The sequence below is a fragment of the Somniosus microcephalus genome, chromosome 5 (assembly GCF_052327205.1).
Source record: "Somniosus microcephalus isolate GS21.2 chromosome 5, FLI_Smic_1.0, whole genome shotgun sequence".
In the NCBI taxonomy this organism is placed as follows: Eukaryota; Metazoa; Chordata; class Chondrichthyes; order Squaliformes; family Somniosidae; genus Somniosus; species Somniosus microcephalus.
Window position 1 is genome coordinate 69,547,367 of NC_140991.1, and position 13,722 is coordinate 69,561,088.

A 13,722-nucleotide genomic window follows, 5' to 3' on the forward strand; every position below is an offset into this window, starting at 1 on the left:
TTACAAGCTCTGCCACGGAAATAACTGTTCGGTGAGCCGTAGTAAATGATCATCCCGTCCTCTGCGCTTCATTTTTATGCAGCTCACATACTGCCGAAAATCACACCACACTACAATAACGCTGCACTTTGTTTCCTATTCATTGCATATTTACAAGAAAAAGGGGGGGGGGAAACATTCTGCACTGGACCCACTGCAAAAAATACTTTAAAAAAAACCCAAAATCTTTAACCGGGAAACGCAGCCTGAAATGTACCAGATTGAGCAAGTGTATCAATGTTTATCGGTCTGAAATCTGGGGATAATACAGCGGCGACGGCGGCGCTGCATTGATTGGCTGGGCCGGAGCGGGGGGGGGGGGGGCAGAGGGAGAGCGCGAGCTCATTTTCTATTGGCCCGGAGTTGGGAATAATTGTTGGAAAGCGCGAGGGAGAGTTTGTTGGGGGGGGTAAAGGGAGTGAAGCGGATGAAACGCCCTATACGATTGGCCAAGTGATGAAACCCTGAATGTAAACCCGCTCGCGATTGGCTGCTCGCTGACGGCGGGGTTCTTGGGCGATATTTTTTATTTCCCCCATTTTTTTCACGCGACTCGGTGAGGGAAAGAATTTGGGAGAAAAAAAAATTAAACGAGAGGGAGAAAAATGATGTTGGCGGCGTGGGGCCGGGCTGGGCTTCACACTCGGGTTTAAACAGCGTCCTGGTTGTTGTGTGAGGGAGGAGGTCGGGTGAGTGAGTGGGGGGACTCGAGGGAGCGGCGACTGACAACAAGCGGAGAGGGAGAGGGAGAGGCCGAGAAGCCCCTGAGGAGCCATGGTGGCTGTGCTGCTGGTGCTGGTGCCGGAGGAGGAGGAGGAGGAGCAGCTGGCGGCGGGGAGAATGCGGCCCAGACTGGGGGACAGCAGCAGGAATCTCCTGGACTGAGCGATTTAGGCCTCGGCTCGTCCACGGCGCTACCAGGTCTGCTTGAGGGAGAAGGGTCTCTTTTTCTCTCCCTCACCCCTTTTTAAAAAAAAAAAAAAAATTAAAGCGGGGAGGGGGAAAAGAGGGTGTGCGGATTTGTTTCCGACTCGGGCTTGAATTGATGATTGATGGGGAGGGAGGGGGCGATTCTGCACAGACTGGGATATGGAAATCGGGGCTGATCATGGTATTGTACAAGGGGAGGGTGAGGTTTTTTCTCCTTTGACTGGAGCTGTTACACACGATATTGCAACTTCCAATTGTGTGTGGGGGTCGTTATTCGTATAATTTACACATCGCATCCTCTCGGTGCAACTTGGTACTTGGGCGAATTGTCAACCAGAAACACCCACCACAAATGATTAGTTGTCAGGAGCCATTCCGGGCACGTACGGAGCAGTGTGAAAATCTGCCTCCAGACTACATCTGTTCGATCTTCGTTTTAAATTAGTCACCTTTTCGGATCTTTTGCATTTTTTTTGGCGGGTGGGGAGTGAAAGCACCGGTTTACTGGGATTACATAACTTCCGAGCTTCGGGAGATCGGAGGAAGAGAAAAGAATAAAACCGAATAAAACCGAAAGAAACTTGGCGTTGGAAGGTGTTGAGCATAAAGCGCAGCTTCTGTAGGAAAAGTCAAGTAACAGGAATTTTTTTTTTTAAAGAGGCGTTTCCTTGTTTGATGGAAGGAGGTTTACGCTCCTGTCGGGCGAACTGACTTGTTTTCTGAGTCAGTGCACTCTTCTGATCACTGTCTCTTTTAAGGAGGCTTGTGGGCATAAATTATTGTACAAGCGTGGTTTATTTGCGATAAAGTGACGGTGTATATCTTTTTATTTCCAGTTTGTTTAAGAAACAATGAAGAAGAGCGGGTAGACCGGCGAGTTATCATCTGGCTTGTATTTTTATTGTTGCTGTTCATGACTGGATTTTTCAATGTACCGAGTCGAGGGAGTGTTCTCCTGATCTGGATTCGCTTTAAATTGAAATGAAATAATGGCGACACGTAGGACCTGTCCAAGTGAGGAGGAGGATGGAGATGCAAATGGAAAAAAACACCCATCTGCTGGAGAGGACGAGGTACGGGTGAGACCATATTCCGTGTCTTTAAAAAAAAAAAAAAAATTATATGGAGATTTAAGCGTTTATTCCTTTTACATAACTCTTTGTACGAAGGGATCAGCAGTTGCTTTGTGGCTTTTGATTTACTGTTTGTCGTCTTGCTGTATTGGGCGCACTGCCGGCCAGGCTCAACAGATTATGCTCCAGAGGTTTAGCTAGGGCTTGTGTATTACAGTTCTAAGCTTTTCTACGTTAAGTAGTCTCAGCTGTAATTATGTACGAGGTTAAATTGCTGTTCCTGGAATCGTATTTCAGCAAGTGCAAAAGCACATTCGACATCATTCTGACTTTTGTATTTTTAAAATATATATATTGCTGAAAGAGGTTTAAATTTAATAAAATACTAATTTTGAAGCTGTTCTAAACTGATTCTAATTTAGTCATTTGTAGCAACGAAGTCTTTTTAAAACAAAATTGATTATGTAAAGTCATTGAAGAGATGCGTCGTTGTAACGACTGGCGAACTTAAGTCCAATGACATTTGAAATTTTGGGCACTTTGCATTGATTTAATTCTTAAATGATCATTGAGCCTGGAGAGTATGTACCTAGTGTACTTATTTGCCGGCATCTATAGCATTCTTTCTTAACGGTACAGGTGGTTCACCAAATTGGTTGGTTAATGTGTGTGGTTTAATGGAAAAAACGTTACAGTTGTAAAAGTATGGGTGTGACCTAGAGACAAGTGTTGGGTTTTACTGGAAGGCATGTTGATGGTTAGAAGCTGGAACATGTATAGAGAGAATTTTACAACCTCAGTAGTTCTAAAATTTCTGTTAAGGTCTTTTTGGTGTTACAACTGAGTACAATGCAATGATCATTTGTATGTTCTAGAAATGTTCAATTACACAAGGATGTGAAGGTAGACTGTAGTCTGGGAATATACCCTGGTGAAGAGGATCTTGCACTAATGCCATTTCATGAAATATAATTGGACTGAATAGTGTATGGTGTGAAGAAAACCTGAAGTGTGTTTTTTGCAACACCATTGATGGTTACAACATAGGGCTTTTTGGTCAAGATATTCTATACTGTTGAGATGTTTTTAGAGTAAGCACCTTGTATATTATGCTGCAAAACTTTCAATGTGTTGATTTTTTTCTGCAGTATTAAATGTTTGTGTTTTGCTTGGAATTTTGTTCCTTGTTTTGTTCAGATCATCAACATGTGCTGGAAAGCAACTTTACTCTTAATAATATTTACTTTATGAATATCCTAGATTTTTGCCTCCTTTTAACTTTGAGGCTGAAATATTTTGCCAGTACAATGGCTAACAATATATAGTCATTGCATTATGAATGAGGTGGTTTACGGTTGTAATTGGGAAAACGTAAAATATTCCCGTTGCTGAAGTAAAACTAAAGAAAAGTGTGGGATCTGAAAATAACAGCGAACTGTAAAATAAGACTCGCTAGTCTCTTTTTTAACCACTAGTAATTTATCGGATACAGCTTTTAGTGGTATCATGAGAGAACAAGAAATATGAGCATTTCATTCCGATCCATTTTAAAGCTGGAAACATGAGGCAATTCTTATTTACAAAATTGGAGTGCTATGATCTGAGTTGTACTACTTGTGGATGGGGATTTGAAATATTTCATAAACTGTTCCAGGATATATTTGCAACTTTTTGTTTTGATGTAATAACTGCATATTTGCATTATTTTACAACAATCCAAAAGACAAAGTTGTTTACAATTAATATTATTTTAAGAATTATAACTGTAAAATGACTGCAGTATATGAGTTTTTGTGTTTAGTAGGGCAGGTAGTGAAAGGTGGAGTTAGGGCAGGTAGTGAAAGGTGGAGTTAATCGGGTTAAGGTAGATTATTGGATGTGATGTGACTGATTTTGTAGGAAGTTAACACTATAGAATGATTCATGCATAGAGCTACATGACTAAAATGGCTTTTTGTCCTGGTAGCTTGTTTAAAAATAAATAAATCAGAGATTTGTTGAAACATTGCATGAAATATCTGTCTAGTTGGTGTGTTCATAGTTAGTATTGTTCATGTTTATGCCCAATACAGATTGAGTACACAGTAGCCCTTTGGATTCTGGTTTCCAGTGTCTGGTTATAGCCCGTATAGCACTTGCTCTAGAGAAACTGTATACTGAATGTAATTTTATAATTTGATATTGAGAAATGATTACAGTTTTAAGTTTCCTAAAACTTGGATTGCAGACCCATTGAAAGGAATAGAATAGAGCAGAAGTTATTTTCTTTACATGTGATTATAAAAAAATAATTTAACTGTCACTTGAAGTAAGACTTGATGGCTGGGGTTTGCCACTTCTAAGCTCACTAGTCTGTGACTTTTTTTGTCTATCAAAATGAATGGAGAGATAATAGTTAGTGAGCACACAAGTGGAGAACTTCGGTTGACTAGCCTGTATCTATTAACCTATATTTTAGCAGTGATTAGTAAATATAGTGTGCTTTAGAATTGAAATGTTCTTCAAAGTTACCCAAGGTACCATGCGACCATATTATAAACTGAATATTGTGTGTAATAATTTCAGCTCCTGAAGAATTATAATACATTTGTACATGCAGTTCATTGTGAGTGACTTGGCTTTTAGCATTAATTAAACAATTCTCGATGTAAGATCCTCTTAACACCCTGCTTTATGTTGTGAGATTGATTTCTCCAAGGTCTGTGCTCTTTTAAAGCCCATTTTATATTGGAGAATTACTTCCTGAAACAGATCGCCCATGCAGTTGAAATTGCCTCCTTGTTTTAATATAAAAGCAAAATACTGCGGATGCTGGAAATCTGAAATAAAAACAAAATGCTGGAAATACTCAGCAGGTCAGGCAGCATCTGTGGAGAGCGAAACAGTTAACGTTTCAGCTCGATGACCCTTCGTCAGAACTGGAAAAAGTTGGAGATGGAACAGGTTTTTAAGCAAGGAGAGGGGGAGGGGGAGGAAAGAACAAAAGGGAAGGTCTGTGATAGGATGGAAGGCAGGAGAGATTGAAAGGCAAAAGGAGATGGTAATGGGACAAGTTAAGAAACAAAAGATAACTCTAGATGAAGTGTAAATGGCAATGGCAGAATCATCAATAGCTGCCATGTGAGAGAGAGAGAAAAAAAAATGATAGGAGCAGAGGTTATGGTCTGAAATTGTTGAACTCGATGTTGAGTCCAGAAGCTGTAAAGTGCCTAATCGAAAGATGAGGTGCTGTTCGTTGAGCTTCGTTGGAACAGTGTAAGAGGCATTGGAACAGAGTAATAATGTCCTGGCAGGCTGAGCTGCTGAAGCTCTCCCTCGCTCACCTTCATACTGGAAGCGAAGAGGCTTTGCTGCAGCTGTTGTGTATGGACCTTCTCCAGTCATTGGGAAGCTATCATCACTGAAGCAAACCGTTGCAAATATTAACTCTAATCAGCTGCATTCAGGCCAGTGACGACAAAACCATTTTGTTGCCTATATGGAAGTGAACCGGAGCATTTCAGACACCGAGATCAATGGCAGCTATGTTTTTGACTATCTTTGCTTCAGACAGCAATGCTGGTGTTTACATTAGACCATGACTGAAAATTACCTACTTCAGTATACACAGCTGCGGTGCCAAACTTTTAAATGGGAAATTAAGTCAATATGATTTCAGAAACCTAATCAATTTGTGGGTGACGTGGATGGTGATATATTTGTTTCATTCGTGGCAAAGAATTTTTCTCTTTCCTGTGATGTGCCCCATCTCTGTCTGAAAGGATAGTTTAGAGATTTGCTCCCAGGCCTGTACCAGTGCTGGTGTTTAGTTAAGACTTATTTCAAAGTATATTAATGGGTATGGTAGTGTAGTGGTTATGTTACTGGACTAGTAATCCAGAAAAGGTCAGTTCAAATCTTACCATCTCAGTTTGAGAATTTGAATTCAGTTTATTTAAAAAAAAAAAATAAAAAAAAAATGATAAAGAAGCTGGTATTTGTGACGGTGAGTGTGAAGCTGTCAGATTGTCGTAAACTAGTAAATGGCCTTTAGGGAAGGACCCGGTCTAGCCTATATGTGACTTTAGTCCCACAGCAGCATGGTTGACTCTTAATTGCCCTCGGAAGTGGTCTAGCAAGCCACTCGGTTGTATCAAACCACTGGATTGTGACAGTTCAAGAAGGCGGCCCATCATCACATTCTCAGGGCAACTAGAGATGGGCAATTAATGGCGGCTTTGCCAGTGACACCCACTTCCCGAAAATTATATTTTTAAAAAAGGAGAGGCGCGGAGCAAGTGACATTTCCCTATTGGGAAGTGCCTTTGCTCCTCTCCACACTGTAGCAAACTTAGTGCACATGTCTTCTGCAATGGCTGGAGCAGATACACACAGGTCTATGGGAGTGACTCGACTGTGCTTGTCTGATGGGATGGGCATGAGCAGGTCAGACTAGCACAGCCCAAAAACATGGTTATCTCTACAAGAAATGGCAAGTGCTTCTGTTATTGTCAGTGGGCCATCGTGATATTTTAGTAGTGCGTATGGCCTCTGACCATCACCCATTTTATTAATTTGTGAATACCGAACTTTGTAATTTTGTTTGAACTGAACATAAGTTAGTACCTTGCTTTGGCCATTTTTTGCCATTTGATAGTGACGTAAACGATACTACAAGATTCTTTCTAAATTGAAATAGATGCAGGAACTCAGTTTCTCACTAGAACAACAGCAGCTGCTCCCATGTTACCTGATCTTTACAGTTAATATGGGAATGTCTCATTGTCTTTGGCTGCTTATTCTTGCGTGCAATGCCGAACAAGGCATATCCAAACTTGCCATGATCAACAGAGGGATCCTCTAAATATGTGTGCGTCTCTGTATATCTATCAATCAATCATGTTAAAAGTATAGTTTATGTACACAGTTGTTAAATGAAACTTGGTTACTTCCGTCTGTCACAGTATTTCTACCATGCTATTTGTTATTAAACTTGCATATTAATTTTACTAGCCTGAGTTCTCCAAGGTTGCAGTTACGGTTACGTCTCCAGGATAGCTTGTGCTGTGAGCCTGCTTTCCACAGTACCACCCATCTTTGAGCTCCAAAATACAGCCTGCTACTGCTTTGACCCTTGCATCCTGCCATTATGATTTTAAAAGTGCTGAAGAACTTGCAGCTAATTCCTGACAACGGGCAGTAACTTATCTTGCAGCATTTGTAGGGGAAGGCCACCGTGGGATTGGAAGATCGAATCATGTTGGGTTGCCTTGTGGCAACAGGGTGGGGTTGTAAGAAGTCTAATTGTAAGAAAGAGGTTTCAGAGGAACAGGAGTAGGTCTTTCAATCTCTCGAGTCAGTTCTGCCATTTAGTCAGATCGTGGCTAATTTGTACCTCGACTCCATTGAGCAATTCCCTGACTACCTTTATATCTAACAAAAACAATGCCAGTATATCTTTCCTGAGGTGCACTGCCCAGAACTGAACACATCACTCCAGATGTGGTCTGACTAAGGCTCTGTACAACTGAAACATCACTTCTTGCCCTTTTTATTCCAGCCCCCTTGAGAGAAAGATCAACATTACATTCGCCTTTTTGATTACTTTTAGTATCTGTGCATTAACGTTTCGTGAGTTTTGGGCAGGGAGGTGTATTTATTCAAAGGGTTTCCTCAGCAGTGGGGAAACCTGTAATATATCTTAAATACACTGCTTAGCGGGCAAGGGGATTTGTTGATGGGGTTCCTCTAGTAGGCAAGAGGATTTGGTGATGGGGTTACCCCAGCGTGTGGAAACTTGTATATTTTAACAAAATACTTAGGATTATTTATGTTAAATAATAGTCAATCTTGGGAAAACCTTCTCCATCGTGCTGTGACTGGATTCCCTGCCACGACCAGACTCTAAGCCATTATTCTGGTTGCAGCAAGGGAAGGGGCTGTTTGTAGTACTCAACAACCTCACTCCATACTTCACATTCAGCCATTCCTCTTCCCATTGCTCCCATAGATAGTTGCCACCATGCTGTTGGTGCACTCTCCAAGTGCACCCTGCCACTACTGCATCCCACACCCTGCACTACCTCCTCCATGCTCCTGTACTTTGGGACTCATCTCTTAATCATTTCAGACGCAGGACACAACCCCCCACTCCCTGCCAAATCCACACAGTTCTTGTAGTCTACCTCCTGTCATGCTCTGACTCCTCTCTCCCACCCTACAAGGCCCTTCCCAGTGCTCTCACATCCCTCAGCCACACTCTTGGTTCTTCCAAATCTTGTCCACCTTCTTTAGCCTGTGCCCCACACTCCTTGACTCTCGTGCTTAAATCTCAGAAATATCCACCTTTCCCTGCTCTTGCAGTCTACCGTCTACTTATCTGGAACATCTTTCCACAATCTTCCTCATTTATGGGTGGTTAAAAATAACTACTAAAACTAAGGTTAAGACCGGAAATGATAAGCCTGTTAATCTTATCATGGTTTTGGACAAACCTTTTAAGAGCACAGAATGAAATTAATGGATCACATAATTGATAAATGATGTTGAAATAGCTAAGAATGAAGTTGAAAGACATCTGGGAGTCTTCGTAGACTCGGCAGTCAACATGTCCAACCAATGCAAAGTAACAATCAATAAAGCCAATAAAATTATGAGCTTTATAGCCAAAACAATAGAATATAAACTGCAGTGCTCTGGTCAGACCATATTCGAAGTACTGTGTCCAATTTTTGGTCACTTAAAACATGTGGGAGGCACTGCAGAGAAGAGCCAAGAGGCTGATCCCTAGGTTAAGATAAAGGCTGAAGAAATTTGGACTTTTCAGCCTGGATGGGAGACACCTAAAAGGTGATCTTGTATAATAAGAAGTATATAAGGTAGTTAACAATATGGAAAAAGTAAATGAGAAATTGCTTTCAAATAAATTGCATGAATAGGACAAGGGGGTATAGGTTCAAGCTAGTGAAAGGTATATTTACAACTGATATCAGCAGGTGCTTCTTCCTATTAGAGTGATTAATACAAAAGGACTTGTAGATAGAGTACAATGAAAAACATGTAGCATAGGGTAATTGGGCACAGTTAATGTGGATTTGTAAAGGGTAGGTTGTGCTTGACTGATGTAATTGAATCTTTGGAGAAATTCACAATGTATAGATGAAGGGAGTGCGATGGATGATACAGCACAGAAGGAGGCCATTCGGCCCATCGTGCCTGTGCCGGCTCTTTGAAAGTTATCCAATTGGTCCTACTCCCCTGCTCTTTCCCCATAGTTCTGTAATATTTTTCCTTCAAGTATATATCCAATTCCCTTTTGAAAGTTAGTATTGAATCTGCTTCTACCACCCTTTCAGCAGTGCATTCTAGATCATAACAACTCGCTACATTTGAAAAAAATCCTCATGTCACCTCATGTTCTTTTGCCAGTCACCTAAAATCAGTGTCCTCTTGTTACCGACCCCCCTGCCACTGGAAACGGTTTCTCCTTATTTACTCTATCAAAACCATTCATGATTTTGAATGCCTCTGTCAAGTCTCCTCTTGGCCTTCTTTGCTCGAAGGAGAACAACCCCAGCTTCTCCAGTCTCTCCACATAACTGAAGTCCCTCATCCCTGGTACTATTCCAGTAAATCTCTTCTGCACTCTCTCCAAGGTCTTGACATCCTTCTCCAATACTCCAGCTGAGGCCTAACCAGTGTTTTATAAAGGTTTAGCAGAAGTTCCTTGCTTTTATACTCTATTTCTTTATTAATAAAGCCAAGGATTCCATGTGAATTTTTAACTCTCTTAACTTGTCCTGCCACTTTCAAAGATTTCTGTACTTGCACTCCTAGGTCTCTCTATTCCTGCACCCCCATTAAAATCGTACCATATTGCCTTTCTTCATTCTTCCTACCAAAATGTATCACTTCACACTTATCTGCGTTAAATTTCATCTGACGTGTCTGCCCATTTCACCAGTCTGCCTATGTCTTCCTGAAGTCTGTTCCTATCCTCCTCATTGTTTACTACATTTCTGAATTTCGTGTCATCTGCAAACTTTGAAATTATGCCCTTTATACCAAGTCCAGGTCATTAATATATATCAAAAAGAGCAGTGGTCCTCACCAACCCCAAGGAACCCCACTGTATACTTCCCTCCAGTCTGAAAAACAACCGTCCACCACTACTCTCTACAAAAGCAAAATACTGCGAATGCTGGAAATCTGAAATAAAAACAGAAAATGCTGGAAATGCTCAGCAGGTCGGGCAGCATCTGTGGAGAGAGAAACCGAGTTAACCTTTCAGACCGATCGCCTCTGCTTTCTGTTCCTTAGTCCCTTCAGAAGGGTTTTGCTGAGATACCATAAGATTTGTTGCAAAAAAAAATTGAAGGACGTGGTATTTGAGGAAATGTCGTCTCATGAAGAGAGAGAAAGTGGAGAGTGGGGGTGAATCAAGTTCATTGGATTTGGAGTATATGCTTAGTGTTGAGATTCCAGGGATCTGTGCTTGGACCTCTTTTATTTTATTTTGACTTTATATATTAATATAATTTGGACATCGACACAAGGAGAATTTATTAAAAATTAATACATTGAAGGGCATAGTATACCGTGAGGAAGAATTAAACAGAACAGACCAGTAAATGAGTTGGGCAGATAGGTGACCGATGAAGTCAGTGCAAAGAAGTGTGAAGTGCAGTAGTACAGTTTTGGGGGGGAGGAGGGAAAGAACACTGAAAAGAAATATGCTCCTAAAAAGTTAAGAATCTTTAAGACTGGAGGAACAGCTAGATCTAGGATTGCAGATACATAGATCTTTGCCGGTAGAAAAGCACATTAAAAAAAAAGTTAGTGGAATTCAGTGTTTTATTTGTGAGCCACCGAATACAAAAAAGAGGTGATGTTGAATTTGTACAAGATGTTGGTTAGGCTGTGTTTGGAATATTGTATGCCATTCGTGGCACCCCATTATGGATAGGATTTTGGAAATGGCAAAGCGATAAAAGCTTATAATTATGAAGAAAGGCTTTAAAAATGGGGATTTTTTACTGGAGCAAAGAAGATTAAGAGGGGCTGTAATAAAGGTTTTCAAAATCATGAAATGTTTTGAGAGGATACATAGTAAAAGATTGTTTCTGGTAATTGATGAATTGGCAACAAAGGGGCATAGACTATGGATTATCAACAGAAGAATGAAGAGAAATTAGGAACGATTTCACCCAGGCAGTTGTTGGAGCATGGACTGCTTTATCACAAGTGGCTATTAAGGCCATCACCTCATTTAAAAGGGAATTAGCATTTGAAAAGGAGCAACATAAAAAGATGCCAGGAAAGAGCTGGGAAATGGGATTAGAGGATAGCTCGGGTTAAAGAGCCAGCACGGGCACGACGGGTCGAACTGCCTGTTTCTGTGTAATCACAGTGATCATCCTTTTATGGCTGTTACTTTTGTGGCCATCATATGTAAGTACTGTATTACATTCCCAATGTATTCACTTTAGCTCAAATTCTGAATTGCCACAGATGTGACCTTTTTAAAAGAGTACAGTTTATTTTAATGTTGTTTCATTGATGTGCTGATCTGGGTGAGTGTGTGCAACCCACATTACCTGTTCAGCCATACCTAGTATCCGTCTTCTCCAGTGACTACATTATGAAATGTATCCTATCGTAGAAGCAATGAAGCCTGATGGATTAGCCATTGGATATTTAATCATTTTTGAACCTGCACTACTCTGGGAATTTCCATCACACTAAGGCATTACATCATGCTTGTCTAATAATTGGAATGCTGTATGTTTGATCAATGTGCTTGGTCCCTAATATAGCAGCTGAAATTGTGGCATTTACTAAGGTACAAGCCACTGTTGGATTCCTGGCTTATTTACGTTGATCAGGGAGTAGAATGCACTGATTCAGATATCTGTGTATTGGTGGTGGGGACGGACTGATGCTGAGTTATACTTAATTGTATATTTTACCACAAAAATCACTTAGCCGCTTAGCTGCATAGATGTTTAAAGTGCAGAAGGAGGCCAGTCAGCCCATAGTTTCTGTTGGCTCTGCTAGAGGAGTCTAAAACCAATCCCATGGTCTTGCTCTCTTTCCCATATCCCTGTAACTTGCCCTGCTTCAAATCTTTATGTACTTTTCCCTTAAAAGATGAAATGGTCTGTGCCTCAGCTATTCCCTATGGCAAAAGGATCCATGTTCCAGTAATCTTCTGCATAAAGACATTTCTCCTAGCCTTTCACCTCACCCTTTGTCAGGATTTTAAATTGATGACCTCTCATTGCTGGGTCCCCAACCAGGAGAATTTTTTTTTTCTTATTCACCCTTTCAAAACCCTTCTTAATTTTAAGAGCCTTTATTAAATTTATTCCGAGCCTTCTCTCCAATCGGAAACTGTTGTGTATGTGCCTTTAAGAGAAGAACTGATTCTATACTGCAGTACTGGCAGTGACCACCCCTGTATATAAAGCCATAGCAGGCTTCTGTATTTCAGTCTTAAGTTACCCCCTGTTTTATTGTTCTCCTGCAGTCCGTGTATTATTTATATATACTCGGACATTACAGAAACCTCTCATTAGAACTACAGTTTTCTATCCCTCGTATCATCCTGGTGAATCTATACTGTATGCTCTCTGGCTTTTAATGTCCTTTCTATAATGGATCACTGCACACAGTACTGTAACTGCAGCATGCTATTGACAGGGCTAAATGTCACAATCAACGGATCAAATCAAAGCCCTGCAGACCTGCTGCATCCAGTCGTGAATGGTGGTTGACCATTAAACAACTAACTGGAGGAGGAGGTTCCATGAATATCCCCATCCTCAATGATGGTGGAGCCCAGCACGTGAGTGCAAAAGACAAGGCTGAAGCGTTAGCAACCATCTTCAGCCAGAAGTGCCGAGTGGATGATCCATATTGGCCTACTCCTGAGGTTCCCACCATCACAGAAGCCAGTCTGCAGCCAATTCGATTCACTCCACGTGATGTCAAGAAACGGCTGAGTGCACTGGATACAGCAAAGGCTGTGGGCCCCGACAACATCCCGCTGTCGTGCTGAAGACGTGTGCTCCAGAACTAGCCGCGCTCTAGCCAAGCTGTTCCAGTACAGCTACAACACTGTCATCTACCCGACAATGTGGAAAATTGTCCAGGTATGTCCTGTCCACAAAAAGCAGGACAAATCCAATCTGACCAATTACTTCTCCATCAGTCTACTCTCAATCATCAGCAAAGTGATGGAAGGTTTCATCAACAGTGCTATCAGGCGGCACTTACTCACCAATAGCCTGCTCATTGATGCCCAGTTTAGGTTCCGCCAAGGCCACTCGGCTCCAGACCTCATTACAGCCTTGGTCCAAACATGGACAAAAGAGCTGAATTCCAGAGGTGAGGTGAGAGTGACTACCCTTGACATCAAGGCAGCATTTGACCAAGTGTGGCATCAAGGAGCCCTAGTAAACCTGAAGTCAATGGGAATCGGGGGGGGGGGGGGGGGAAACTCTCCACTGGCTGGAGTCATACCTAGCACAAAGGAAGATGGTTGTGGTGGTTGGAGGTCAATCATCACAGCCCCAGGACATCGCTGTAGAAGTTCGTCTGGGCAGTGTCCTAGGCCCAACCATCTTCAGCTGCTTCATCAATGACCTTCCCTCCATCATAAAGTCAGAAATGGGGATGTTTGCTGATGACTGTACAGTGT

The 13,722-nt window shown here is 41.5% G+C and overlaps 1 protein-coding gene across 3 annotated transcripts in view; it reads left to right on the top strand.

Annotated features, from left to right (window-relative positions):
• Positions 1–467: 467 nt before the first annotated feature.
• The window catches only part of arhgap21a (Rho GTPase activating protein 21a), a 276,620-nt gene continuing 263,365 nt past the window's right edge, over positions 468–13,722 (top strand). For 2 of the 3 annotated variants that reach the window (XM_085987749.1, XM_085987750.1), the window contains exons 1-2: positions 468–960; positions 1,806–2,048. In XM_085987749.1, the coding sequence (XP_085843875.1) occupies positions 1,959–2,048 (90 nt within the window). In that variant the 5' untranslated portion in view covers positions 468–960; positions 1,806–1,958. The remainder of the gene's footprint in view (positions 961–1,805; positions 2,049–13,722) is intronic. The other variant, XM_085987751.1, reaches the window with a different exon arrangement.